Source organism: Pongo pygmaeus, chromosome 15 (assembly GCF_028885625.2).
Source record: "Pongo pygmaeus isolate AG05252 chromosome 15, NHGRI_mPonPyg2-v2.0_pri, whole genome shotgun sequence".
NCBI lineage: Eukaryota > Metazoa > Chordata > Mammalia > Primates > Hominidae > Pongo > Pongo pygmaeus.
In genome coordinates, this window is record NC_072388.2 from 53,337,278 (window position 1) to 53,363,872 (window position 26,595).

General features: G+C 43.8%; 2 protein-coding genes across 18 annotated transcripts in view; one reads left to right on the top strand and one right to left on the bottom strand.

Annotated features, from left to right (window-relative positions):
* The window catches only part of LOC134738148 (uncharacterized), a 47,150-nt gene extending 21,413 nt beyond the window's left edge, over positions 1 to 25,737 (bottom strand). The window contains exons 1-6 of one of the 11 annotated variants that reach the window (XR_010123721.1): positions 25,111 to 25,733; positions 24,294 to 24,358; positions 23,543 to 23,641; positions 8,888 to 8,968; positions 5,202 to 5,735; positions 3,427 to 3,663 (exon numbers count right to left, since the gene is read on the bottom strand). Coding sequence is in view for 2 of the 11 variants with exons in the window: in XM_063651608.1 (XP_063507678.1) it covers positions 22,495 to 22,793; positions 23,543 to 23,681; positions 25,111 to 25,143 (471 nt within the window). In the remaining 9 variants the exon portion in view is untranslated. Of the gene's footprint in view, positions 1 to 3,421; positions 3,664 to 4,979; positions 5,736 to 8,887; positions 8,969 to 21,490; positions 22,794 to 23,542; positions 23,682 to 24,293; positions 24,359 to 25,110 lie in introns of those variants that run through there. The other 10 variants (XR_010123714.1, XR_010123716.1, XR_010123718.1 and 7 more) reach the window with 10 other exon arrangements.
* Positions 1 to 26,595, top strand: part of SAMD4A (sterile alpha motif domain containing 4A) — a 224,610-nt gene that overhangs the window by 93,574 nt on the left and 104,441 nt on the right. Inside the window, exon 1 of one of the 7 annotated variants that reach the window (XM_054449796.2) lies at positions 25,921 to 26,050. The exons of the other annotated variants lie outside the window; for them this stretch is intronic. The gene's annotated coding sequence lies outside the window, so the exon portion shown is untranslated. Of the gene's footprint in view, positions 1 to 25,920; positions 26,051 to 26,595 lie in introns of those variants that run through there. 7 annotated transcript variants of the gene reach the window in all.

Below are 26,595 nucleotides of genomic sequence, written 5' to 3' on the forward strand. Positions count from 1 at the left end.
TTTTTACTGCAGCTACATGTGGGAGCTCTCACCTGAAGTTCTTCAAACATGTCTCTCTCTGGAAGGGGTTTTGATCACTGAGTTACAGATGGAAAACTCCAGCATAGTTAAGGTAGATGACCTAGTCAGCCCAGAGATCAATGGCAGATTGAAATAACACCTGTAGATATTTTGCTCCATTTAGATGAGACTTGAAGGGATAGAGGTCCACAGGGTGCTGAGATTGAGGCTGTGCCTTTCTCTTGTTTCACGTGAAAGAGTGTATGATTATTGTACTTATTGGCAGAGACTCCTACTGGATGGGACGCTTATTGTTGTTTTTTTTTTCTTCTTTTTTTTTTTTTCCTGAGACGGAGTCTTGCTTTGTTGCCCAGGCTGGAGTGCAGTGGCACGATCTCAGCTCACTGCAACCTCCACCTCCCAGGTTCAAGCAATTCTCATGCCTCAGCCTCCCAAGTAACTGGGACTACAGGTGCATACCCCACACCTGGGTAACTTTTGTATTTTTTTTTAGTAGAGACAGGGTTTCACCATGTTGACCAAGCTATTCTTGAACTCCTGACCTCAAGTGATCTACTTGCCTCGGCCTCCCAAAGTGCTGGGATTACTGTGTGAGCCACTGCACCCAGCCTGGGTGGGACACTTATTGATGTCTTACATCCCTCACAAGGGAGGGTCCTTGTGGCCACCTTTGGCTCCCTCAACACAGGGTGTGGGGCTGCTGTGGCCCTGCGATGCCTACACGGTCTGCACACCCCACGTTGACCCCCAGAGAGGTCTTGGACACCAAAGGGGATGCCCTGGGAAGTTCTACCAGGGTTTCCTGTGCTGCTGGGCCGCTCCCTGCACTGGGCAGTAAACCAAAGGTCACAGACTCTGCAGACGCACAGCCTTTGTTGCACAGTGGAAGTCCCAGACCACAGGAGTCCAAGTTAATTAATCACGCTGGGGAAACTACTCCATTGAAGTTGGACATAGCAGGATGAGAGAGAAGTGACTGAAACTGATTAAGAATGGGCTTAACTGAAGAGCTAAGCTGCCTCAAATCCTTCATGGAAGTTGACAGGATGTAAATAATAAATTATAAATAAACAAAATGTAAGAGCTAAATAAAGTTCCATTAAATATACCATCCCTCACAGATGCAAATGTTTCAGGGTGGAATTAGCCAACTTGTGCTTGACATTGAGAGTGGATCGAACCTCAGATACTTTTCACCAAGTATTTTTATCCAAACCCTATAGAGTAGCAATAGTGAGTAAAATGATAGACTGCGGTCTAAAGTACTGAACCAAGGCAACTAAGCTGATTTTTCAACCCAGCCTGAACTTGAGGGATTAAAGTTTTTTAATCAAAAGATCTTAAGACACAATGGGAACCTTCGCACCACATGAAGCATGAGTTCCATCAGGTAAGTATACATTCTGCCTTATAGTTTTTCCCTACTTAGCTTGACTACTTTTTTTTCTGTCCTATTTGTAGCATTGTTACTGCACCTTAGGAGGGGATTTATCCAATAGTCAGTGAGACAAAAACTGAGCAAACAAAATTACTCTTCCAATCCCTAGAAAGGCAGCAGGTTAGAGACTGTTAGGTCTCACGTGGTCATTCTTTCCCCTACAGTATCGGAATAGATAATTAGCTCTTTCTTTGGTTGAACCTAGGGGAGGTACTGTGGGAGCTCACTTAATCCATCTGCCGGTTAACCTGTTCTCTCTCTCCCCTGTGGATGAGCCCACCACCAACCTCTATCTATGGCAGTCAGTTAATGGGCTGCTCTCCAGTGAGCCATCCCACCCATCCCATCAGCTCAATTGGGGGCCTGTTGAGAGTATGTGCTCCCAAACCTATGTATGCCAGTTGTACTTATTCTAAGACATGTAGCTAAGTAGTATTTAAACAAATGAAATATGAGTGTGAAAAGGAGAGCTGTCTCGAAAATTACATTGTTGCTTTGAAAAGACTTGTTAATGATGAATTTGCTAAAAAATAAATTGAGGCCAAATTAAATACAAACAAGGTAACTCTAAAAGATTGAGGAGAAAGTCAAAAATCTAGGCAGATTCTGCGGTCAGATGGCTTTTCAGTTGCCTTTGGTTTTTTTTTCTCTTCTTTAAAGAAAGAGAACCTGAAAATCATAGCAAATTTCCTGGTTTATACAGGAAAGATAATTGGGAATTCCAGACAGTGGACCCTTCTTCAAAGATAAGGCATGGCCCCTGTACGTCTACCAAGTTTGAGATGAGTATACACTTATAGTTTGGATTAAGGATGTCTTTTGTAGTGGCGGCAGCCGGCTGCATTGTATAAAGTATACCTGTCTACTGAGCATATAAAGTTGCTCTCACTCAACAGGTTACCAGAGAACTGAGCCAGGCTGAGAAGAGCGCAGACACACATCGCCCTTGACATGCTCATCGGGACACAGACCAATTGAGGGAAACTGGGTAGAACCATCTTTACACTTTCTCACAAATGCACTTCCTCCCTCTCTCCCCACTTCCTTCTCTTCCTCCTCTCCCCCACCCCCTCTCTTCTTCTCTCTCCTTCTTACTCCCTAAGCAATGTAGTTGAGTTCAAAGAACTTAATGCTCCTATGATGTGACTCTGAAATAAACAGGGAGAAACCATTTGGAGTTGACCAACAGAGTATATTTCAAAGTACTTGTTCCATGGAACATCTGATCTTTGGCTTTAAAAAGTTCTAAATATGTTTAATTATGTGAATCCAACACACACACACACACACACTTATAATAATAAGCTTTAATTTTTTAAAGTGTGACTTAATGTGAGATAGTTCAGGAAAATACTTATTTCTCCTAAAGTGAGATCAGGTTGTAGTGAAACAAATCTTATTTGAAGTGTCCTAGAATACAGTGTGTTTTAAATTGTTTTCTGTTCTCTTTGGTCCAAAAACATTTTGCAAAGACCTTCCTCTGTCTCTGTGTCATGTCTAGATTCTATAGTGGAGCACAAACAACTGCAGGAAAAAATGTGAGAGTGCCTGTAGATACTGGAACATGTTAACAGAGGTATTTGAGAACCCTCAGGAAGAATAATATTTTACAGTGAGGTGATTGTTATCTTTAACAATAAAAGCCATATGAATCTGCTATAATTAAGGCTAACGTGGAATGCTTAAAATCATAAAACAGGTATGATCATTGGATTCCTATTCACCCAGGGAATGCAGATCCCAAAGATAAGTATGCCGGAACATGAACTTTGTGGGAAAACAGGAATCCACCCACCTCCAATAAACAAGAGACTGTCCTTCATTTCAGTTATAGCTCTTCAGGGTTTAATTTGGATAGATGTGAGGTGTTTTATTCTAGAGCATAAACTAGATGCTTCTCTCAAGTTAATGGGGAGCAACTGATGGCTACTGGATTAACTAGAAAAGAAATGTTCCTCTCTGCAGTTCTGGACAATACCACAATTTAATGACATTTTACCTGAGTGGACTTTTAAGAAGGATAGATTTGTCTTTTGCCTGTCAGGGCATAGATCCAAATTCAGAGCAGATGGTGGGAAAGATGAATGGCCACAGAGATCTCCAGGTAGAATTGGTTGGATTTCCTCGATCCTCATTAATTGTCATCCATCTCCATCTTCTCTAACCATCCCTAATGAACCCTGATTTCTGAGGATTTTCTGGGTCTAGAATAACAAAAATGTGCTGACTTAAACTCAGAACAGATAAAATAACTACCTGCCTGATGTTTCAGGCTTTTGGAAGAAAGAGGCTTGTCTCAACCTGAAACCCCATTTTCCTTACGTTTAGCAATACAGTCATGGATTTTCTGTCTGATAATAAAGAGACAAAAATGGGCAGGATGTGAACCCCAAAGCTCAGGGAGAGTGTTTAAGAGACAAATTGCTTCTACATTGTTCAGGCAAAACCTAGTACAAGAGAGACTTTTTGGTTCTCAGATTGTCTGGCAAGAGACTCTAAGCCATCCTTGACCAAGCAAGACTGACAGGGGGTCACCCCGCTATGGGAATGAGGCATAAGAAGAAGCACATGATTGGGGGGAAACCCCAGAAGTGTTCTAGGCCACTGAGGTGAAGAGAGGGCCCCAAGATCAGTGGAAGGAGGGACCCACAGGAAGTACCGGATATAGCAAAGCTACATGGATTTAAAACAATGCCTGTGTGGGCGTCTTGATTAGTGGCCTGATATTCCTCATTACTTCCATATTAGGGCAGGCTTAGTGACATACAGTTGCCCCTCCATATACGCCAGGGTATTGGCTCTGGGACCCCCTGGATACCCATATCCATACATACTGAAGTGCTTTAGTTGGCCCTGCAGAACCCACCTATAGGAAAAGTCGGCCCTCCATATGTGTGGATTTCACGTCCTGCAAACACTGTATTTTCAATCTGTGTTTGGTTGAATAAATCCGAGTATAAGTGGCCCCGTGCCTTTCAAACCCTTGTTCAAGAGTCAACTGTAATTGTTTTTGCTTATCCTGGCCATTCTCCTGCTAACCAATTTATATTATTATTTTGATTATGATTGTATTAGCTCCCATTCTGAGCCAGATGCCATCAGCTTATAAATAGCATGTATTGTCAGAGACACTTAAATGAGAAGACAAATGATTCCCATTTAGGATGGGAATTTTTGTGCAATTGACGGGGAGCATTAACCCTTTGATTACCATAAGCCTATAGACACATAGGTACCCCCAAATGTTGGAGGAATGGCACAAGCTAGCAAACTGAACACTATCAAATCACGGGAGCTTAAGACCCTGGAAGAAAGTGCCCAGGAGATGGACTCTTAGTTTTAAGAAAAGTTAAATAAGTGTAACATTTTTGATGGTCGTTTTCTTCACTTGGGCAGAATGACAGTATTTTACTAGTCCACCAAGAAAGAAATCGAGATTTAAACCAACTTCTCACCTTTTGTGCAAGGCCTAACCTCAGTAGTTATTAAAAATAAATGGGATTTAAATAGATGTGGAAGCACCTATTTAATTTTTAATTTCACGCTCTTGTATTTTGCAGAGCAATTTTAGGTCAGCTTGTGAGGGCTGGTTGAGGGGAAAACAGCCCTAAGAGACAGCTGGGAGAGAAACAGGTTTTCAAGTGCAAGACAAAGTCGTTAGCTCAGGGTTCAGCTGTTACCGACTCTGCAAGTGACCTCAGCTCAATATCCTTATCTTGAAAATGGAAATAATAATGCTTACTGTGTCTTTATGAGATGTGATGGTATCCATGATTGGTGGCTTTGAGCTGAAAGTTTGAGGGTGGAACTTCTCTTTTCTTCCCTAGGGGTCTCCATGTTTGTAGGTTAAAGTTCCAGGTACAGGGAAGGCATTGGCTTTGCTCTGTCCTGTGTCTGTGCCTTTGTTACACACGGTGACCAGGAGAGTCAGCCACAGTGTCCAGTTGCCCTGGGTCATCTCATTGAAGAGCCAAGGAGAGGCAAATGTCATTCTTCCACATCCTGCTATTCACCTGGGATCACCAGCCTCTCTGTTGCCTTCTCCCTGTCACCCAGGGCCAGTGACTTGTGGGGACGGCTCTGTGGAACCCTTCTCTCTCTTGCTGTCCTGTGCAATTTGTTTCACCAGTAACTCAGGTGGATAGTAATTTTTCAGTCACAGCTTATCTCACACCCATTACTTTATTTTCTGGGTCCTGCTTACTGAGTCTTTACCACACACCATGCATTCATGCTTAGCCTTTGCTTATGTTGTCTTCTTTCTAAATGGAGAGAACTGTGGACAAGAGAGGTTACGTGAGCGCCCCAGACTGGACAGCTGTTCAGTGGTGGGCCCGCCTGCCTCGGGAGCCCTGAGGGCTCTGCCCTCACCCTCTGTTTCTCATGCCTTCCTGGCACAGTTGTCTTCCAACTGTTCTCTCCACCCCGCCCTCCTTCAGCCTGCCACCAGATGCATCTCCACACACTGCCGTTCTGATCGGATTTCCACCTCGAAAACTGCCATTGTTTTATAACACACCAGCCCTCTACAAGTTGACCGTGTGGGTTTTTGTCTCTCCTGCTTTCCCAAAACCAGTTCTCAGATACTGCCCCATGTTCTGTGGCCTAGTTCCTACGTACAACTTGTGCCTTTGCACAGTACCTTTCCTCCACTTGAAACAGCCTCTCTTTACCTCCGTCTCCCAATCTCCAACCCATCCTCGAGGGCCGAGCACAAATTCTGGGTCTCTGATGCCTTCCAGGACTGGCCCAACTCGAAGCCATTTCTCCTTGGAGTTTAGGGGGTGCTTATCGTAGAATCGCTCAGACAGCATGATATGTGAGGCCTGGCAGTAAACTTATTTTCTATTTGTCAAGATCCACTAAAAGGATCTTGGAGTTTACAGGTGAGAAAGCCACAGAGGGGTTAATGACAGTATTGGGACCAGCGTCCAGTTTCCCCAAATGCCAGACTGGTGATTTTTTGTACTGCAGCTTTCTATCTCTGTCCTTACTTGGAGGGCAAAGACTACATCCTGTCTGTATTTATTTGTATTAGCTAGTGGATATTCAATAAACATTTGTAGAAACCAAGGAAAAGAAAGAAGATAGGAAGGAAAAAAAATACTAGTTAACACCTATGTGGCACTTACTGTTCTAATTTAATCCCCCTTCTGGTTTTCTTCCTATAACATCCTTATGACATAGATACTATTCTCATCATCTACATTTTACAGGTGAGGATACTGAGGCAAGAGAGGTTAAGTAACTTGCCCAAAGTCACAAAGCTGGTGAGTGACACAGTTGGGTGTGAAGCCAGGGAGTCTGACTCCTGAGTCCGTGCTCTTCTCTCTCCACCATATCACGCTGCAGGGTCAAGAAGGAATGACAGACAGGGAACTCTGAAATGTTCACAAAGAAGGCTGAACCTCCAATCAGTGCCCAAGGCCATAGAGCAGAGGACATTTAGGTTAGGCTACCATGCTTTATCTTCCTTTAATTTAAATTGAGGAGAAATACCATCATTAAGCCATTCATGGGAGAAGGAGGCACAGCCACAGGGCTGTGGAGTCAGTAGCTACAGCCTGGATCATCATGAAGCTCTCTGAACACTTGACCCACATTTTCTCCCTTAATCCTACTCATTAGAGGAGACATAGCTAAGGTACTGTTCAGTGGTTCACATGCCCCAGTCTGGAGCCCGTTAGAGAAGGGGAGGCTGCTGCTGTCCTCCCTGGAGGCTCTCCCTGAGCACCTGCTTTCCACGGAATGCTCAGGAAAGAAAAAAGTCACAGGGTTGAAATGTGTACCGAATGTGTCAAGTTTGGCTGAAACAAGCTGATAAAGAATATTTAAGGAGAGCTTTATTTTTAGAAGCACCACTTCTTTCTTTCTTTTTTTTTTTTTTTTTTTTAAGAGAGAGACAGGATCGCACTCTGTTGCCCAGGCTGGCTGGAGTGCAGTGGTGCGATCATCGCTCACTGCAGCCCTGAACTCCTAGGCTCAAGCAGTCCTCCTGCCTCAGCCTCCCAAGTAACTAGGACCACAGGCGTGCACCACTACGCCTGGCTAGCACTCCTTTCTTTAGTCCACTGTTAGTGTTGGTTTTTAACTAGGCCCCCACTAGGTATTGCTGTTCCTGCCTATAATTAGCACCTCTTTTCTCTCACACACAGAAAAGTCTGTCTTAAACATATTGTGAGCTTCAGAGCATGTTAAAGAAAGTTGTCTATCGCTTAGTAGCATGGAAAGATGACGTTGCCAGCATGCAGGGAACACTTTGCACCAAGAATCCCGGAGTGAATCGAATAATATTCCAGATTCTATGAATCAGAGCTGAATCATGTTTAAGTGTATGCTGCGTTTTGAGGGATTCCCTTCTGCCCCCCCAACCCCCCGGGGTGAAAAGCACTGCTTTTCCTTTGTAAAGAAAAAACGTTCACACCCAGACCAGTAAAATGTTTTTGTGGCCACGTTGTGAACGCACTGAGTGTTTGTTGTGGCCCAACTAAGACAACTTCATAGATTAATAAAGAGTGATGTATCCTTTCTTCTGAACAGAACATTTAGTTCTCGCTCTGCCTGTCTGACTCCAAGCAAGTCTGTCTGGCCCCATCCCTCATTCCCCACCCCCATCTGCACCACCCTCTTGTAAATCTCTTAGTACATTTTTGTGATCGCCGTCCAGTCTGTTCCTAGTCATTAAGGACTCTCTGAGCTTTGTGAAAGTAGGTTACCGTTCATCTGGTTTCTTGGAAGAAATGTGCATGTGTAAGGGTAGCTTTTCACATAAAAGACCAAAACCACAAAATCCAGGAAGCCAAGAATGAATGGGCCCAGGTGACTTGCCTTTCTTAACTCCTACAGAAAGCTAAGCTCCTTCAGGGCTAAGAAAGGCATTGCTGTGTAGAGGATGGAGTCAGACCAAGCCTGGGGGAGGCAGAACTGGGTTCAAGCCTCAGCGTTGTGTTTTACCAGCTTTTGACCTTGGCCAAATGACTTAACTTTTCTGAATCACAATTCCCATCTGTAAAATAAGGATAATAAAGCCTAGCTTGTAGGCTTATTGAAAGAATTACAAATATAGGATATAAAGTGCCGAGCACGTGGTATGTGATTGATGGTAGCTGTTGTTATTGCTGCAATTGTTGTCTTCATATCATTGTTACCACCTCTATGAGTAGCTCTCGTATGTGGAAGGAACAGAGGAGAATTTGACTGCTGTTGCCTCCCATGCTCATAAGACATAGCTTTGACCTTCAAGACTACCTGCATTCCTTACCAATAGCAGCTAAAATTGCTCCTAAAGCAACAAAAGTAAATATAAACATTGCAACCACATAGAGATGAACACAAAGAAGGAAGTGTTCCTCACTCCAGCAGGAGATCCCTTAGCTGAGTGAATTCTTTTTCCCCTCCTTCCACCGATAAATATTGACAGGCACCCACCGAGCATGTGCAGAGCTCAGGCATGGCTGAGGGGACCCAAGTTGAATCAAACATGGATTCTGTCTTCAAGAGGCTTACCATCTGCCAGGAAGGATGAAAAATGAAAGATAAGTGTGGCGAAAGTGAGGCAGAAAATGGTTAGCTCGTGAGAGGGATCACTGAAGGGCTCTGGAACTTGGAAGGAAAAATTAATTTTAGCCGGAGTTGGGACATGGGAGTTTTATGGAAGAGGCAGCCCAGCCCAGCAGCATCACTGTTAGGGACACAGATTCTGAGGTTTGAACCTTGGCTTTACTACTTATTTGGCGTGGCTTCTTGTGCAAGCTAGGTCCCATCTCCATGCTTCTCCTTCCTCATCTTTGAAATTTGGATAATAATAGTACCTAGGGTTGTTGTAAGGATTAAGTGAGATATGGAAAGTGCTTAGAACAGCACCTAGTGAGTGCAATGGGAGTGGTTGTTAAATGAGTTTGTCAAAGGACAGGTATAGATTTGCCCTCCAAGGAGAGGTGGGTAGCGTTTGTCCAGGAGGAAGCACAGCCAAGGCAGAGGCTGGGCTGAGTGAGGCACAGGGTTAGAGAAGGTGAGAGGTGCAGAGGGCAGCTTGGGACAAGAGTGTGGCGGGTCTTGAGTGTCAGGTCTAGAATCTTGGACTTTACTGAACACATGGAATGAACTCAGTCTTCTAGAATTCTGTAGCGGGTGTGTGTGAAGCCTGAATCTGAACCTGTCTCAGAGTAGGTTTCTACATCTCAGTGCCAGTGAATGTGGCAATGAACCAGTTGCCAGCAGGCATGAAATCAAAGCTTGGATTATCGGAGCTCAACGCATAGACCTGAACTGACATCTCAGGGAAGAGGTGCGACAGGGCCCTAGCAAGAAGCTGAACTTTGGGGCAAGAGAAGGGGCGGTGCTGCAGAGGCATTGGGGTGGGGGCAGGAATGGGGAGTAGTGTTAGGGGGAGATGAGGAGAAGGAAAATGTCACACCGTTACCCCCATCTACTGCTTCCTTTTCTGATTATAGTTTTGTGTTTTTTTTTTTCTTCATGGTATAGTCGGCTGTTCTGCTTTGGAATTTGTTTTTGTTTTTAATTTAAATTTATTTTTTTAGAGATGGGGTCTTGCCTTGTTGCCCAGGCTGGACTGGAACCCTTAGGTTCAAGCAATTCTCCCACTTCAGCTTTTGGAGTAGCTGGGACTACGGGCATATGCCACCACATCCAGCTGTTTTTTTGGGGTTTTTTTTCCCCCTTTTAAATTTTTTCGAGCCTTGGGATGCCTGTCAGTCACTTAAATGCAGTCATCTTTACTCTTCCTAAGTGCAGAGGGTGTACGAGGGTGGAGGGAAGGTGGGAAGATTAAAACCAACCGTGGGAGACTATTTTCAGTCATCTGCAGACGTCTCACTTTGTCATGATGTGGAATCTGTCACTCTCTGCCTCCTCTTCTACCTATCTATAGCTGGAATTCTGTAAGACTTCAGAAAAGGCTGACCAAGGCTCACAGGGCCCCTGAGAGGGTGCCCTGTCATCCTGGGATTTGTTTTCCAAATTAAAAATTGGAGGATTTGAACACTAGGTTTGATCTGCTTTTAACTTTAGCTGCATAAGGGTTATCATGAATTTTTTTAAAATCTAACTTATTAGACGAGAATAGTATTATTTTTTAAGGGTTATAAGGATGTAGGGCAATTTCTAAGACCACATGTAAGTCATTTAAAATTCTTTTTGGAACAAGGTAGCACATAAATAAGTCTATATATGTACTAAATCAAGGTCAATTACCATAAAATGTCTGTCTGTAACATGGGAACAATGAAATGATGAAGTGCAACTATAAAGTAATTTGTTGTTCTGAAACCAGCTATGCATCTTCCCACAAAGTGACTAAGAGTGAAATATCACCGTGCTAACAGTTAGGAGAGTGATCTTCTGGCCCAAGATACATTTTGCCAGCATTAGAGGCTCACCGGAAGAGATCTTGAATGATCTCCAGAGAGGTACCTGGGGCCCTTTCTCGAAGGTTACCTTGTAGGCTTGGAAGGTAGACAAGCATATTTGTAAATGATGGGAAGTATTTGCTGATTTGGGCTTTAAAGGAATTTATTTTCATATTCCTCCAAAGGCTCTTTTCCAGAGCACTATATTCCATGCTTGGAAACTATTCTTTATCCATCATATCCTTGCTGAAGAGTAAAGTTTGCCTCACAGCTGTCTGACAGCCAAGTCACCCCAGTTTCAATGGGAGCAGCACATGTTTGTCCAGAGCTAGAATTTGGCTCTTTCACGCTCAGGCCTAAAGGGCCTGTTTAATATATTATGTAAGAAAGAATGAGATCATATAAATAGTCCTGGCTTCTACCTTGCACCAAAAGTCATCCTTATTTGGTGCTTCCAAAGTTAGAAAACAATACAGGCAATAAAAACATTCTCAGGATCACGAATAAATAATGGCTGCCTTGTACTCAACTATGGGTTTTGTGACGGCAGCGTCAGCATAGCGGGCTGCCTGCTGCTTTTAGCACTGGAAATTTGGACTGGTTTCATTTAACCTCTCAGCTGCTTAGAAGGAACACTCTGGAAGTCCACTGAATTCTCACCTGTTATCGGGATGCCCAGGCATCACTGGGACATAGCTATCTACCGAGGCCCTGGGTCCTGTGGGCAGGGGTGGGAGGGCTCTGCAGCCCTTAGGAGGGAGCAGCAGCCCAGCCCCAGCAGGCCATCTACAGGGCCTTAGGCAGCTGAGTCTAAGGAGAGATAGCCTAGCACTTCTCCCGGTCATCTTATTGGCTGAGCTGAAGGGAGATCAAATTTCAGTCTAATGTCTGTGTAAATAGAAATGGCTATCGCTCTTAAACTTCAGACCTCAGCTCATGGATCTGGATTGGTTTATTTTTGAGAGCTGAACTCTGGAGGCCACTCTTTCCTATTTTCTGAAGCGTTTGATGCCTCTATCTGAGCGTGGAACCTACTCTGAGTCATCAGACGCCACGCTTGGGGCACATAGAATTAAGTCGGGGGAGTGATGAAAATTCATTCACTTCTCTCCTCTGGGACCTAAATCCATTTTAGCATTCCACTTGAATCCAACAAGGAATGCCAAAATATTAAAGTGTGGCGTTCTCATTCTTTTCTCTGGAAAGAAGTGTTTATGCAAAGGAGGCCTAGGTCCCTGCAGAGTCGGCAAGAAGCCTGGCAAGAGGTTTGTCTCATTTAAGAAGTAAATATATTCAGTGGCAGCAGAGATACTGCCAAGTAAGTTTATTCCATTTTTAGGGAGAGAAGGGCAGGAGTTTTGCTGCTCCTTTAAGTTGCTTTTTGCTTTTAAATTTTTTGCATGAGGTTCTCTAAAAAAGTAAGACTGTAAAAGCAGCTTGTTCAAAACTTGACCTCTTCAGCACGCCCAAGAATTTGTGAAACAAAAGAGAAGGCAATGGATAATTGATTCTGTTTTCTAAAGGCCCTTCTGACACTGAGTAGATACTGGTGTGGTTTCTACCATGCAGGTGTTTAGTCTCTGCCAGCAGGAGGACACAGATGGTGTCTACCTTTCTACAGATGTCTTTAAATGTCAAAGACATGAGAAGAGAATCTATTGACATTCTTATCATTGTGACAATGTAGTAGATCCCTTAGCATTACCTATGCCCTAAATGATACTCAAATAAGTGGGCTAGGGAAAGATTTTATTTTTGAGACAGGGTCTCACTCTGTCACCTAGGCTGTAATGCAGTGGCATGATCATGGCTCACAGCAGCCTCAACCTCTCGGGAATCAAGTGATCCTCCCACCTCAGCCTCTTGAGTTCTGGGACTATTAGGCCCGTGCCATGATGCCCAGCGAATTTTGAAATTTATTTTTTGTAGAGATGAGGCCTCACTGTGTTGCCCAGGCTGCTCTCAAACTCCCAGGTTCAAGCGATCATCCCACCTCAGACTCCCAAAGTGCTTGGATTACAGGTGTGAGCCACTGTGGTTGGCCCATTAGGGAGAGATTTTAAAAGAAGACAGAAGGCCAGGCACGGTGGCTCACACCTGTAATCCAAGCACTTTGGGAGGCTGAGGCGGGTGGATCACCTGAGGTCAGGAGTTCGAGACCAGCTTGGCCAAACTGGTGAAACCCCGTCTCTACTAAAAATATAAAAATTAGCCGAGTGAGGTGGCGGGCACCTGTAATCCCATCTACTCAGTAGACTGAGGCAGGAGAATCGCTCGAACCCAGGAGGTGGAGGTTGCAGTGAGCCGAGATTGCGCCATTGCACTCTAGCCTGGGCAACAAGAGGGAAACTCCGTCTCCAAAAAAAAAAAAAAAAAAAGAAGGCAGAGAATCCCCTACCATGGAGAGCAGCTTATTTTATGACCAACAAGTCACAGAACCTTTGAAATTTTTGCTTGAGAGTCGAACTTTAAACTTATTCCTTAGCCATGCTTTAGGTCTGACTAAGCAATAGTGTAAGAACTTGAGAACCAGTGTTTCAGCAGTGGAGAGTTTCAAAGTCTTTAATTCGTTACTAAATGTGAGATTTAGGAACTGTGTGATTTAGTTGAAGTGATTGCTTCTGGTAGAATTCAATAGAGTTGTCATATCAATTAAGTTTTATCAAGTTTCACCAGATAGGGATATTCACCAGCCTGAATACCAACACGGTATGTGCTTACCACATTTTTGAAAGTGAGGCGAGAGTCACCCTGCAGTACAAATTAGCTTGCCTTAATTGGCCTGTTTTAATACTCTGTGGTTATGGGGACATCAGAGCTCCCATGAACAAGTGAGTGGTTTGTTAGGAAGATCTCATGGTAGAGAGTCCTTGCTCATGAGGTTTGGAAAACTCAGTTCTTCAGTCAGTGTCTTGCACAGGCACAAACCTTAGCCTAAATATAGAAGGCTAAAAAAGAATCCTTCCATGGGAGGGCTCCCTTAAATTAGCTCAGTTAATCTATTCATCTGTGTGTGCTGACTCGTGCCTAAACATTAGAGGCCAAATCCAAAAAAAGAAAAAGCAAGGCCACAGCTCAATACTAAGAAAGATGGAGAACAACTGAGTATGATCCTGTACAAAGGAGTCCCTGAATACCACAGCAGCTCCATGTTCAATCTGAGATATACTGGCTCCTGACAGTCACCCTAAGTACTTCACCTCTCATGTTGGTATTAAAAGTGCCTTTGGCATATTCAGATATCTCCATTTTTCATGGTTGTACTCAGTTTTCAAATCATCGTATGGTATTGGTTTCAAACAAGATCAGAAGTTCTAAAAAGATGTTAACCATTTTATGCTTTTAGTACTTTCTTTTCTTTTCTTTTCTTTTTTTTGAGACAGAGTCTTGCTCTATCACCCTGGCTGGAGTACAGTGGCACAGTCTTGCTTGGCTCACTGTAACCTCTGCCTCCCAAGTTCAAACGATTCTCCTGCCTCAGTCTCCTGAGTAGCTGGGGCTACAGGCATGAGCCACCACAGCCAGCTACTTTTTTTTTTATTTCTAGTAGAGACAGGGTTTCACCATGTTGGCAAGGCTGGTCTCAAACTCCTGACCTCAGGTGATCCGCCCACCTCGGCCTCCCAGAGTGCTGGGATTACAGGTGTGAACCACTGTGCCTATTCTGCTTTTAGTTCTTTCAGTATCTTTCCACCTTGCCAGGAAATTGCTAGCCTTCTAATATTGCTGATTTCTTTATTTAGTAGGTAGTCCAGGATGACAGTGCTTTAGGCCTTCATCTCATAAACACAGTAAGCAATTCTTAAGAATGTGTAGGGTTAAAGAGATTTGGACTCCAGTTTCCAAAACCGAAATGGCAGCAGGGAACATGACAGGATGCAGAAGAGATCCTCGCAGTCTAGAGCCTTGCATTATGCATTTTGCTTCCCACTGAAGCCAGAGATCCATTTTTATAGTCAGGTTTGTTGTTCCTGCTGAAACACGGCACATGCTCTGCCTGAATTCTGGCCATGTGTTTCCCTCGTTTAGTTATCTAACTTGTTATCTCCTGACTTCCCATTTCTCTGTGAAAGTCAGGTGGTGTAAGACACCCAAAGAAGAAAATCAGGAAAGGAGAAGGTGTTTGGAAGTGGTTCAGAGGTAGTGTTCTGTGTGTTAAGGGGGCTGTGGAACTGTCCTTGAAAAGCTGTTTTTGATCCTAGCAGTTTCACTACACTTTGTAATGTTTGGTAACCAAATTGGTCATGGTGTTAGAATCCTTATAGTTGGGTGTATCTATGTTATTTTGCTATCTTCAGAGAAATGAATTTTATGAATATTTCTGTTTTAAAAGAACAAAACAACAGCAAAAACCAATCCCTATTACCCTAACTCCTCCACGCACATAGTATTCTAATGTGGTTTATTCCTGAAACTGACTCATTCAGCTTTTCTCCTGGAAGTTGTCAGAATGTACGCCTGGTTAATGGAGAAAATCAGTGCACTGCCCAGGCTGCACAATGCCATGACTCATTCCTGGCATTTCAGAGGCTTTGTAATGGAAATCATAGTTCCAAGCTACAGTTCTTACCAAGTGGATATGTGAATGTTAATGAAACAAAGCGAAAGTCTCCGAGGATCCTGCATAACTCTCACCATAGATGCGGTGTTTGCTTGATGAAATGAAGATTTTTGTGGGGCAGACTGTTCCTCTCCATAACCCACACATTCTCGGATACCACAATATTGTTTTAATTAGTCTTATAAAACATAGTAAAATATTTGGCTTTGAAGAAAGAGGAACATTCTCTCCTATGTTGGAATTGTTTGGTTTAAAAGGGCATTTTTTTCTATTGAATTAGTCTTTTGGGGTTTACACTAGTATCTGAATCCTTTCTAAATAGCTTCTAATGTTCTTCAGCAATTTGCATTCATTCATTCTGTCTGTCTGTCTATCAATCGTAAAGGAAAAGAAATATCTTTCTTTCCCAACACTAGGTTTGTGGCTGAGACTCCTACAACAAAAGACAGATTTTAACAAGAGAAAAGCATACAAATTAATTTAAATATAAGTTTTGCGTGACATGGGAGGCTTCAGAAAAGAAGACCCAAAGAAACAGAGAAATCTGCATATTTTATGCTTAGGTTTGATAAAGAATGCACAGTTGTGCAGAAGTATGATTGGGGGACAAAAGGATGTGATCTAATGGTAATAAACTGAAGGGAATTTAGCAAGGCCTGTTTGTTCAGATTCTTCTTGGCATCTCTGTGTCTTTAAAAATAAGGATGTTCCTTTCCTCCAGGTATAGGGAGGGTACCTCTAGAATGAAGGTTTTATGACCTGCCTCAGGGGAGAAGGGAGGAGAATTTAAAAGTGACCTTCCTAATTCTGCTGTTTTCTCTAATACCAATGTGTCATATTTTGGGCAGTCACCATTTATCATTGTGTGTGTGTGTGTGTGTGTGTATGTGTAGGTCAGGTGGGGAGGGGTATGGAATATATGATCTTTTTTTTTTTTTTTTTTTTTTTTTTTTTGAGACGGAGTCTCGCTCTGTCGCCCAGGCCGGAGTGCAGTGGCGCTATCTCGGCTCACTGCAAGCTCCACCTCCCGGGTTCACGCCATTCTCCTGCCTCAGCCTCCTGAGTAGCTGGGACTACAGGCGCCCGCCGTCGCGTCCGGCTAATTTTTTGCATTTTTAGTAGAGATGGGGTTTCACCGTGTTAGCCAGGATGGTCTCGATCTCCTGACCTCGTGATCCGCCCGCCTCGGCCTCCCAAAGTGCTGGGATTACAGGCGTGAGCCACCGTGCCCGGCCTGATCTTTAGGGAAAGCATGGATAATTGAAACCCTGCATAATCCCAGCCTTTTATGCTACCTTCTTCTGGACTCAATCTTGTCTCCAAACTTCATTCAAATGCCATTCCTCTTTCTCTGTGCTATGTAAGGTTTAAAAATAGTAAATAGCCAAGAGACAGCAGGGAGAAGTGGGGGAAACAAGGAAGACAGATAGTTTGAACGTTTATGTTTTATTGACTCAGATTTGGATTTTGTGTATGACAGACTGGTAGGACTTTGGGGAAACTCGCAGATAAGCTGGGGTTTTTCTATCATTTTTGGAGATTGGAGCAGGAGGTCAAATATTTAAAGTTGTTTTGGGTGATTCTAATGTGTCTACAATGCATTGGACCAGGAATATTCTGGAGCTGCTAGAAAGCAGACATTTAGAAGCAAGAGAAGAGCATGAGCAGTATCCCTTATCATTTAGCCACTTGATTCTGATCCTGGCTTCTCTAACAATAGCTCCTTGTTACGTGCTCTTAAAACACAAGTGCTAATATTATGAGAAATGAATTATATGAAAAACAGTCTAGTCTTTTCTAAAAATGCTAAAAATACCAATCTGCAACCAAGAACGTGTAAGCATGTTCTCCCCTTTCCAGATGATGCGGGATGCCAGGCAAAGACCAAATTTCCATGGCTACCCTGAGGCCTGCATGGAAGTGGAGGCCTTAGCTTATAGGAGTGAAGGTCTTTAAACGAGGGCATCCAAAGTGAATGCCTATCATTATACCAGTACTAAGTCTTTAGATGCACAAACCATTGTTTTCCATGTCATCCTTTGGAAGTGGCGGGTGACGGAAGACCATTTTGTGTATTTTTTAATAGGAGGAAACTGAGGCATAAGAGATTACATTCCCAGAGCTAGAACCTAGTGCTGTGTCCCTGAGGTCCTGTCTGCAGTTGGGAGACAACTCTGAACTGACCGCTTTTGCATTCCTGGTCTCTGCACAGTAACCCTTCTCTCTGCTCATCAAATCCGTTTCAGAATGTGTGTACAGTAATACTTCTGTTTGAAAGTCTTCAAGATTTGACAAGAGGATTCTGTCTGGGCCTAAGATAGGACATGATGGGATAGTGACCTCGAGGATTTGGAAGCCAAATGATCGTGGGACAGGTGTGTGCATCAAGAAAAGATGGAGCACGTGTGCTCACAGTCCTACCGGGGCCACGCTGCCTTATCTTCAGATCATGGGTGGCTCATGCCCAATTCCCCCCACCATTTATTCCCTTGTTGTGTCTGTTGGAAAAAATCTCACAGGCTTGCCTGAGGTCACTACATTTTTCTTTATACAGAAATCTTTTCTTAGGCTTCATGTAGTTGTAGACTAAGAACTATATAAGTGAAAATTAACAGTATTGGTTTTAATACAATTGCCAGATTTTCTATTTGAAAAAAGTCACTGCTCAGAAAATAAAAATTATTAAAACAACCCATGGTGAATTGGGCCTGAATTGCCACTCATTTTTTAACGCATCTGCAGTGGAGTTGCTTCTTACCAATGTGGTGTAATTTTCAGGTCTGTTACTGAAAGACAGATTGAGTACGTTTCTGGACGGTGAGTAGATGATGTTTAGGGTTGCAATATGGGTATTGGGGCTATTCTTTTCCTGTGTCATTACTTTTTGATATGTTTGTTTTAAGAGAAAATTAATGAAATTGAAGTTACTTAAGTTTGGCCATATTTGTTAAATATCCTTTTCTGAGAAATTGAAAAGTGACTATTAGTTGAAACAAGATCAAGAAACTTCCAACATATTTCAGCACATTCCTCAGTTTATAATGTTAAGGTTTTAAGAAAGTTTAAAGAAACCAGCATCACTGGTAGTTAATAAAGCGGTTTATATTTTTACTTTATTTTCTTCAGAAGCTTGTTGCCATGTAGAGTAAAAGAAACTTCATGTTGTTAATCTTTTCAGAGGACACTGCCAGTAAGAGTGTTGCTATTGTTAGATAATCATAATGGTATATTCTGGAGTCTCCTCTCCTCACTCGACACACCCAGTTCACTCCCACCCTGCCAGCGGGGCCAGAGAGAGAAGAATAAAGCAGGATCTTATTTGCTTTCAGAATTTGATTCTGTATTGCTTTGGAGACATGCTGGGATTTGCTCTTAAACTATTATTAAATTTCTAATGTCCATCAAGGTTTAGATTCCTTTGTAAGAGAACCAAGAACATAAGTGAAACTGTAAGGCTTCGCTGTGCAGACCTTTCTTCCAGCAAGCATCAGCTTAGCCTCAGCAGTGAGCCAATGGGGGACCAGCTGTTGGGCTGGGAACCAGGAGTTAGGCTACAGAAAGACCCCCCCCAGCCCCCCAACCACCGTGTGTCACTTCACCACGATGAGCCTCAATTTCTTCACCACAGTCCCACTTGTCTTGCATTTGAGATGTGATAATGTTTAGAAAGAGATTTTGCCCACTTTTTAAAAAAGTACTCCACAGATGATAGATACTAATAAATCAGACATGAAAGCAGAGATTAAGTAGGTAAATGTGATTGTATGTGTGTGTATTGATCATTATGCTCGTGAGACACTGATTATTTTACTCTATTTATTTTTCTTTTTGGAGATAGGGACTCGCTCTGTCACCCAGGCTGGAGTATAGTGGCGTGATCATGGCTCATAGCAGCCTTGAACTCCCTGACTCAAGCAGTTCTACCACCTCGGCCTCCTGAGTAACTGGGACTACAGGCACGCACTACTATGCCCAGCTGATTTTTAAAAATGTTCTATAGAGATGGGATCTCCCTGTGTTACCCAGGCTGGTCTCAAACTCCTGGGTTTAAGTGATCCTCCCACTTTGGCCTCCTAAAGTACTGGGATTACGGGTGTGAGCCACCACACCCTGCCTTTTAGAAAACTTTTTTATTTTAATTAGTTTTCTGATGGAGCCCCAAATGAAAAATATGCAGGGAGATGAGTTTAGCAGGGCTTAAGTTTAAACAAAGTAAGAGTTGGAACGCTCCCAGAAGATAAGCGGTATAAGTAAGCTGTGACAGACCACTGCTCTGGAGGATGGAAAGATTTATGACTGCCACAATATCCCACTTTAGGAGGAAATGCAGAGCCATTGAAGACAGACCACAAAATAATTATGCTGTCATAACATGCAGTACCTGGGTCTAGGACTGGCCTTACAGAGTGTAAGGATGAACATTATGAACATGTGCCTGAGGTAGGTATTTCATTAGTGTGTGACTCAGGAATCTCCGGATAAAGAAGCAGCCCTGTTCTTATCCCACAATGTTTGGGGTTGTGGCCTTTAATGTGTGGGATTGTTGGGAGTCTGCTGTGTGCACAGAAGAATCTTGAGGTATGAGTTTATAGGGGAAGAGTCCATACGTCACATTCCCCTGACTCAAAAAGCAACAGAAGTAGCCAGAACTTGCTCAGTTCCATGTCGGCCTCCTGTCTCTTCTGTTTGATTCCATTTTCACTCCTCTGAGGCTTTTCTATCTTCCCTGAGCCATGCCTATGTAGGAGGCAGTCACAGAATAATAAGCAGGTTTCCCTGTGGCCGTTGAACACCGGTACCAATGGTAGCCACGTGACAAACATACCACCCCATCTGGGTCCCAAACTCTCAACCAGTGCCCCTCTTTGCACACATCCCATTGAAGGCTCATTTTGTGAATCTGACATTTCCCAGTTCCTGATAACCCTGTTGATAATAATGGTTGCTAATCCTTGTCCATACTGTATTTGAAGCATTTACTTATGCATACCTCAGCTTGTTCCAAAAAGTATTTAAGAGGGGAGTTTCTGAGCACATAATCAAGTCTCCAAGGTGTTCGCTCTGGATCTGCACTCTGACTATGGCTGTGTCCTCAAAACAGTAAAAAGATAATGCAATGGAAGATAAACATGTACCAGATTAAAAGCGTAAAAGGAAATAGAGGCCAAATTCCTACACTATCAACATAGGCCAGCCCTGTTTTTCAGACATTCAGTGACTTATGCAATGCTGTATGTAATAGGCCTGCTGAAAGAAAGGAAATGAATGAACAAGGATAAACACGGGTTTTGGTATTGCTGGTACCTGAATAACCAACCCTGTGTTCCCTGCAGCCAGCATATTGTTCTCTCCCATTGCTGGCTGCCGTGCAGTTCTTCCGTCATATGCTGCTGGAGGGGGCCCTCCCTGGGAAGCTGTGTGCCCCAACAGTGCCCTGCCTGGTTCTTGAGGGACAGAGTGTGTACTGGCACTCGGCTTCATGGGCTTGGACTCCATTATATACACGTCTGCAGGATACCAAAGGAGGGCCATCATCTCTCAGTCATCTCCTTTCCAGGTACCCCTGAAGGGGATGAAATAGGGAGTGGCATTGGATCTCAGGATGATCCTTGTAGGGATGGCTGATAATACAGGTGCGAGCCGTTGTGAGGCAATAGTGTCTGAGGCACAGGACCGTGCCAGATTAGTGAGAGTCATGAAGACTCTCGTTTCTGTCCCAGAAGACCCAAGTGGATGGCCGTGATGCCTGGAGCGCAAGGCAGTCACATAGGATTTCTAAGATCATGACTAAAAGGGATAGTTCCAAGAAAGGTTGAGGAAAAATGCTGGTCATGAGATCAGGAATCCAGAATGAGTTTTTTTCTATCAGATCTATAACCATCCACGATACTTCATGGAGAATCACTCCTGAGCTTGATGTATTCCTGCATCAGAACCTGTACCACACAAACTCATCCCCTTCCTGGCAGAGCTCTGAGTATACTCCTCTGTCTCCATAGTTTGGATCAGAAAATGTAGATTCCTTCCTGAGGACCGCCTGTCTCATGAAGGAAGAGGAGAAGGTGGCACAGGAGTCTTTTTAAAAGGATTTTAAGGTGATCGTTTGAGCCATAAAGAAACCAAGATTTTATTCTTCGAGGCAAAAGGCTTTTTCAAGCCAGGTGATGAAAGTCTAAATTGCTCTACACAGAAGAACAGGAAGCACGTCTCCAGATAGATCCAGGTGGGCACAGTCTTAGTGAGGGGTAGTTATATGAGATCATCTGTATGGGATCCCAGAAGCCAAAAGACTCACAGGAAAGGGAGTTTTCAAACCCCATCATTTCAAACTCCCAGCAAAATATTGCCATAGAAAAGAGTTTTCCAAAGTCAATCCATTACTGGCTCAGATATTAATAGAAAATCAGGAGTCAAGAAAAGGAAGAAGGTAGAGATTTTAAAGTCAGGCCTGGTTTTAATTTATTTGTGGTTATTCTAACTAGTAAGTGAAACACACTCCCTGTCTGGTGCCCTGTCCCAGGCATAAATTGCTCACCCATCAGAAAGGAATTAACTTTTTTCAAGGATGCTACCTTAAAGCCATTAATTTAGCAAATTAACCGATATTCCTAGAAAAGCTCCCTGCTTGTGCCAATAAATATTTACCGAGTTAGTGACACCTCTAACAGCACCCCCAAATCGCTGGGCCACTTCCAAAGGGGGAGCAGCTTACTTTCAGGAAATGGATTACTCACTTGTGGAATGAGACCAACACCCAGGCTACTCAGTTTCAACACACTTTAAAATGCAAAAGGGAACTTTCCTGCCTCAAGCTTTCAAACCTTTTCCAGATGGACCGAGGCGGGTGAGCCCATTGTGGTGCCCAACAGGCCTGGCTTAGGCTGGGGCTGCACACATCTAGCTGTGCCTCCCATCCCTGCCCTGCACACCATACCATGAAGGGGGTTACAGACTTCTGGTGGGTTGCTGATAAGAGGCATCCCTGAGGGCCTGCCCTGTTTCCATTGGCCAGACACCCCCCGAGAAACGGGAGATCTATGGAAAGGGCGTAGTGTGCTCAGTTGGGTGCCACCCCCTCCCCCAGATGCTGTTGCTAGTTTCACTTCTCAGCTGCAGCTGCCCACAGCTGTCTGGGAATGGAGCAGCAGCAGGGTAGTAGGGTGGTGGCATCTTTTTATTCTTCCAGACCTGGGCCTTTGGCCTGGTAGCCAGAGTGGGCAGGCAGCAGGCCTGCTCTGTGCGGCGTTTGACTTGGGGGTTAAGCCGGGTGCCTCAGGACGGGACCTGGAAGGAGAAGCTGAGCGCAGTCCACCATTCAGTTCTGGGTACCAGGTTTTCAAAGAGGCATTAAGTGTAGCCAGAGGAGGGTGGCCAGGAAGCTGCAGGGGCCTGGAAATCATACCACCTAAAGATTGTTAGAAAACACTGGGGACTGTTAGCCTGAAAAAGATTTAGGTGAATGGCTGTCTTCCCCTAAAGGGAAAGTAGATTTATCTTTTTGTATTTTTTTTATCATGGTAAAATATACATAACATAAAATCTGCCATTTTAATCATTTTTAAATATACAGTCCTGTGGCATTAATTATATTCACAATGTTGTGTGACCATCACAGCTATCCATTTCTAGAACTTTATCATCATCCCAAACAGAAACTCTGTTCCTATTAAACAATAACTCCCCATTCTTCCTGCCCCGCTCCCCAGCTCCTGGCAGCCACCATTCTGCTTTCTGACTACTTAAGAGACCTCATACAAGTGGAATCATACAGCATTTGTCGTTTTGTGTCTAGCTTAATTAACTTAGCACAGTGTCCTTGAGGTCCATCTATCTTATAGCATGTGCTGGAATTTCCTTTCTTGTTGAGGCTGAAGAGGATTCCATTGGATGTATATTCCACATGTTGTTTACCTATTCATCTGTTGATGGACGTTTGGGTTGCTCCCACCTTATGACTTGTGAATAATGCTACTGTGAACATTGGTACGCTAGTACTTGTTCATAGATTTTTTTCTTTGTGGTTTCAGAAAAACTGATCTTAGCCAAATGGTTAGAAGTTGCAGAGAAGCTGATTGTGGCTTTAGTAACCCCAGCTCTCTTCAGTGGTGGAAAGGCTCCCCATGGTTGGGAGTGGTGTGTGGTAAGAACACTTACAACCAGAACAGAGAGAACCAGAAAATCTCTGAGGTCCCTTCCATCTCCAGAATTCCATGATTTTCAGGCAGATCGAGGTATCCATCCGAAGGGTAACATCTGGAGAAAAAGGAAGTGGTGTCAGATCAGCTTCAGTTTCCTGAGGGAGAAAAGAGGGAATTGGGATGTTAAATTATCTACCAGTCAGGAGAGGTTACTTGCTAAACTATCTCTGGCCTGGACTTGAGATCAGAAAGTGATGCTCCTGTGAAGCTCATACAAAGGTCCTATGTAGTCTCAGGGAGATCTTTCCAGAGCTCCAGTGAAAGCTTTCTTGTACTCTAGCTTCCTGGGGGATAGGGTGGTGAGTGCAGCTTTCTCAGCACAAATCCCTCATGTCTGCCTAGAAAGAAGGGATGCCTTTAGAGGGCCTGAGCCCTGTCTCCATGCAGGTTATTCTGAATGCGGGTGAGGGAGTGGGTGAAGATGGGGAGTGCTGGGTTGGGAAGTTTCAGGAGTGAATGTCAGCTGAGGTGGGGATGCCCTGGCTCCCAACACAATTAGCTTCATTCTGCTACAGTTGGGGGTTTTCTTATCATTAGTCGGGAAGGCCTAGCCAGAGAATTCCAGTATTCCAGAGCAAGTTTAATTGTGGGTGATTTCATTCTGCCCTTTTTATGTCGAAGCCAGGGGCTTGCGTCATATAACAGTGAATTCGGGGAGATTTTTATTTGCATGTGAATCATAGCTTTTCCAGCTGAATGTCACTTACTTGGAATTTTTGTCTGATTTTGTTTTTGTTTTTGTCTCTTGGTGTTTTTCCATCGGGCTCTTTGGCTAACCAGAAAAAAAAAAAAAAAAAAGAGGAAGGGCTCAATCTGACTGAAACAGGGTTTGAGTTGGCAACTCAAAAGGAGAGTATTATGAATGTGAAAAAAAGAAAACGGATGCTTTATTTTGCTTTGAGGGAGGGACCGAAGCCAAGTCAAATTGAGAGCTCTAATTTGGGAATAGTGTTATTACAGGTCATTGGGAGTTGGTTACGCGCTAAATTGGGAGGCCAGTCACATGAGGAGGCAGCAGAGGCAGATCACATGGGAGACGGTTGGGGCCCTTTTACAATGAAATTTCATTTTATTTACTACACAGTTGAAATGTATTTATGTCATTTTGAGAAACCAAGTCATCTTATTGGCTGGGAGTTGCTCCCTGCCCTGGCCCATCAGTTGTTTGATAAATAAGCCAGTTCTTCCAATCTTTGTGCTTTCCGGGGCTTGATTTTGGCAGTGGGATCTGTGCAGTGATTCATGGAGCTGACCCTGTGATAGGGGTTATACATCTGCCCTTCACCTGACTGACTCCAAGGGGCTTGATATCTTCTCCTCCAAAGGCTCTACCCATTTTAGACCTCAAGGTCAAGACATCCAGAAAACTTCTAACATTATATAAAGAAGTGATGACCTTTGTTTTTTAGATTATCTTCCATTTTCTCAGCACTGTTCCTCTTAATGTCATCTTGCAAAATAAGAATGAGAAAAGATGGATCCTGCCCCTCCATGGGCAGTTATGAACCAAGTATTTCTTCTTACCTCAAAACTGCAGACTTTGGATGTTCTTGGCATCTTGGTGAGGACCAGGAAGGGTGGTGTGTGGTCAGCTGCTGATTTTCCTTGAAGAATCAAAGTTGGCGTTCTCGGTGTCCACAGCCCTGATTAGTTAGCTGTGTTTGAAATAAAAACAAACAAAAAAAGGCAGCCAAAGAACAATATCTAGAATTCAGTTAATTCATTCCCACTGCAAACAAGTTGTGCTCATGCTCCTAAATGGGGTATGTTACTAAGCCGGTGACACAGAGCATCTGGGCCGGCGATGCTTGTGATCGAGGTTAGGAATAGAAGGTGTGTGGAAACTTTCTATAAAAGGCAGCCAGGTCCCCTGGACAAGGGGTCAGGAAGCTCCAGCACTGTTCACGGCAGCACCAGGGCATTACTGCGTGATTTGGGGCAAGTGTCTCTGTGCCTTGGTGTCCCCTAAGTGCCATATTGATTTGGGGGAATGGGAGGGTAAGGGCCTCAAGAAATGTTTGAGATGTAAGATGTTAAATGTTTGAGATGTGACATGTAAGATAACTGGAGGGAGCGTGATGTCACAGGAGCTCAAATCAGCCCCTGAATGGGGCTAGGCTGCTGTCCCTTCTCAGGCATTGCCCTCTGTGGCTGATGCCTCTGACATCATAATACCCAGCCAGACACTCAGTAATGATGAGCTGTGCCCAGTGGACACCAGAGGAGGGAAGAAAAGGAGAAGGACAAAGTGGAGAGGGAGGAGATGGAGCAATCTCTTATGTGATCATTCCATCAACTCACAAATTTTTCACCTAACACCTGGTTCAACTGTAATGTGCTCAGCTCCATATAACCTGGACAGCAGCTGTGCCCTCACCCCCAAACTCAGCAAATTATTATGGTCCTCTAATCAAGAGAATTTTGCTCCTGTTACTGCATGTCTTGTGGGTTCATCGTCAGACCAGTGAGTTGATACCAAACTTCACCAAACGGCTCTCCGGAGCAACCGTTTAGAGGTAACGTACTGGCTCTCATGCCCAGGCTTCTCTGGGCTTCTGCAGACTCATCTCAACTCTCCTCCTTGGAGCAGCACATAACTGGGGATTGTGTGGGGGTGGTTTGTGAGGGTGTGAGCCTGTGGTAAAGATGCTTTAAAACTGAAATTCTCACCTTCGTTTGATTCATGAGCCAGCACAGGCTTGGCCAGACTTTGTTTATTCTTATGGCACTCTTCAAACCCAAACGGGCCAAATCGTGGCTTCCCTGTCTATCCTTAGATGCAGCGATTGCTGCTTTTAACTGGGTAGGTTGCTATGAATAGAAAACTTGAGAGATCAGCCCTGTCTTAGAAATATTATGACATTTTGCTTATTTATTGTTGACTTAAAAAAATCCAACAACTTCCTTTAAAAATAGGTCCTTGCCACTCTTTCAACCGCTTCCTCCTAGCCTTTCTCCTGGTAAGAAATCATGTTTTCCACCTGGTTTCACATCAGTCTTACTCGATCC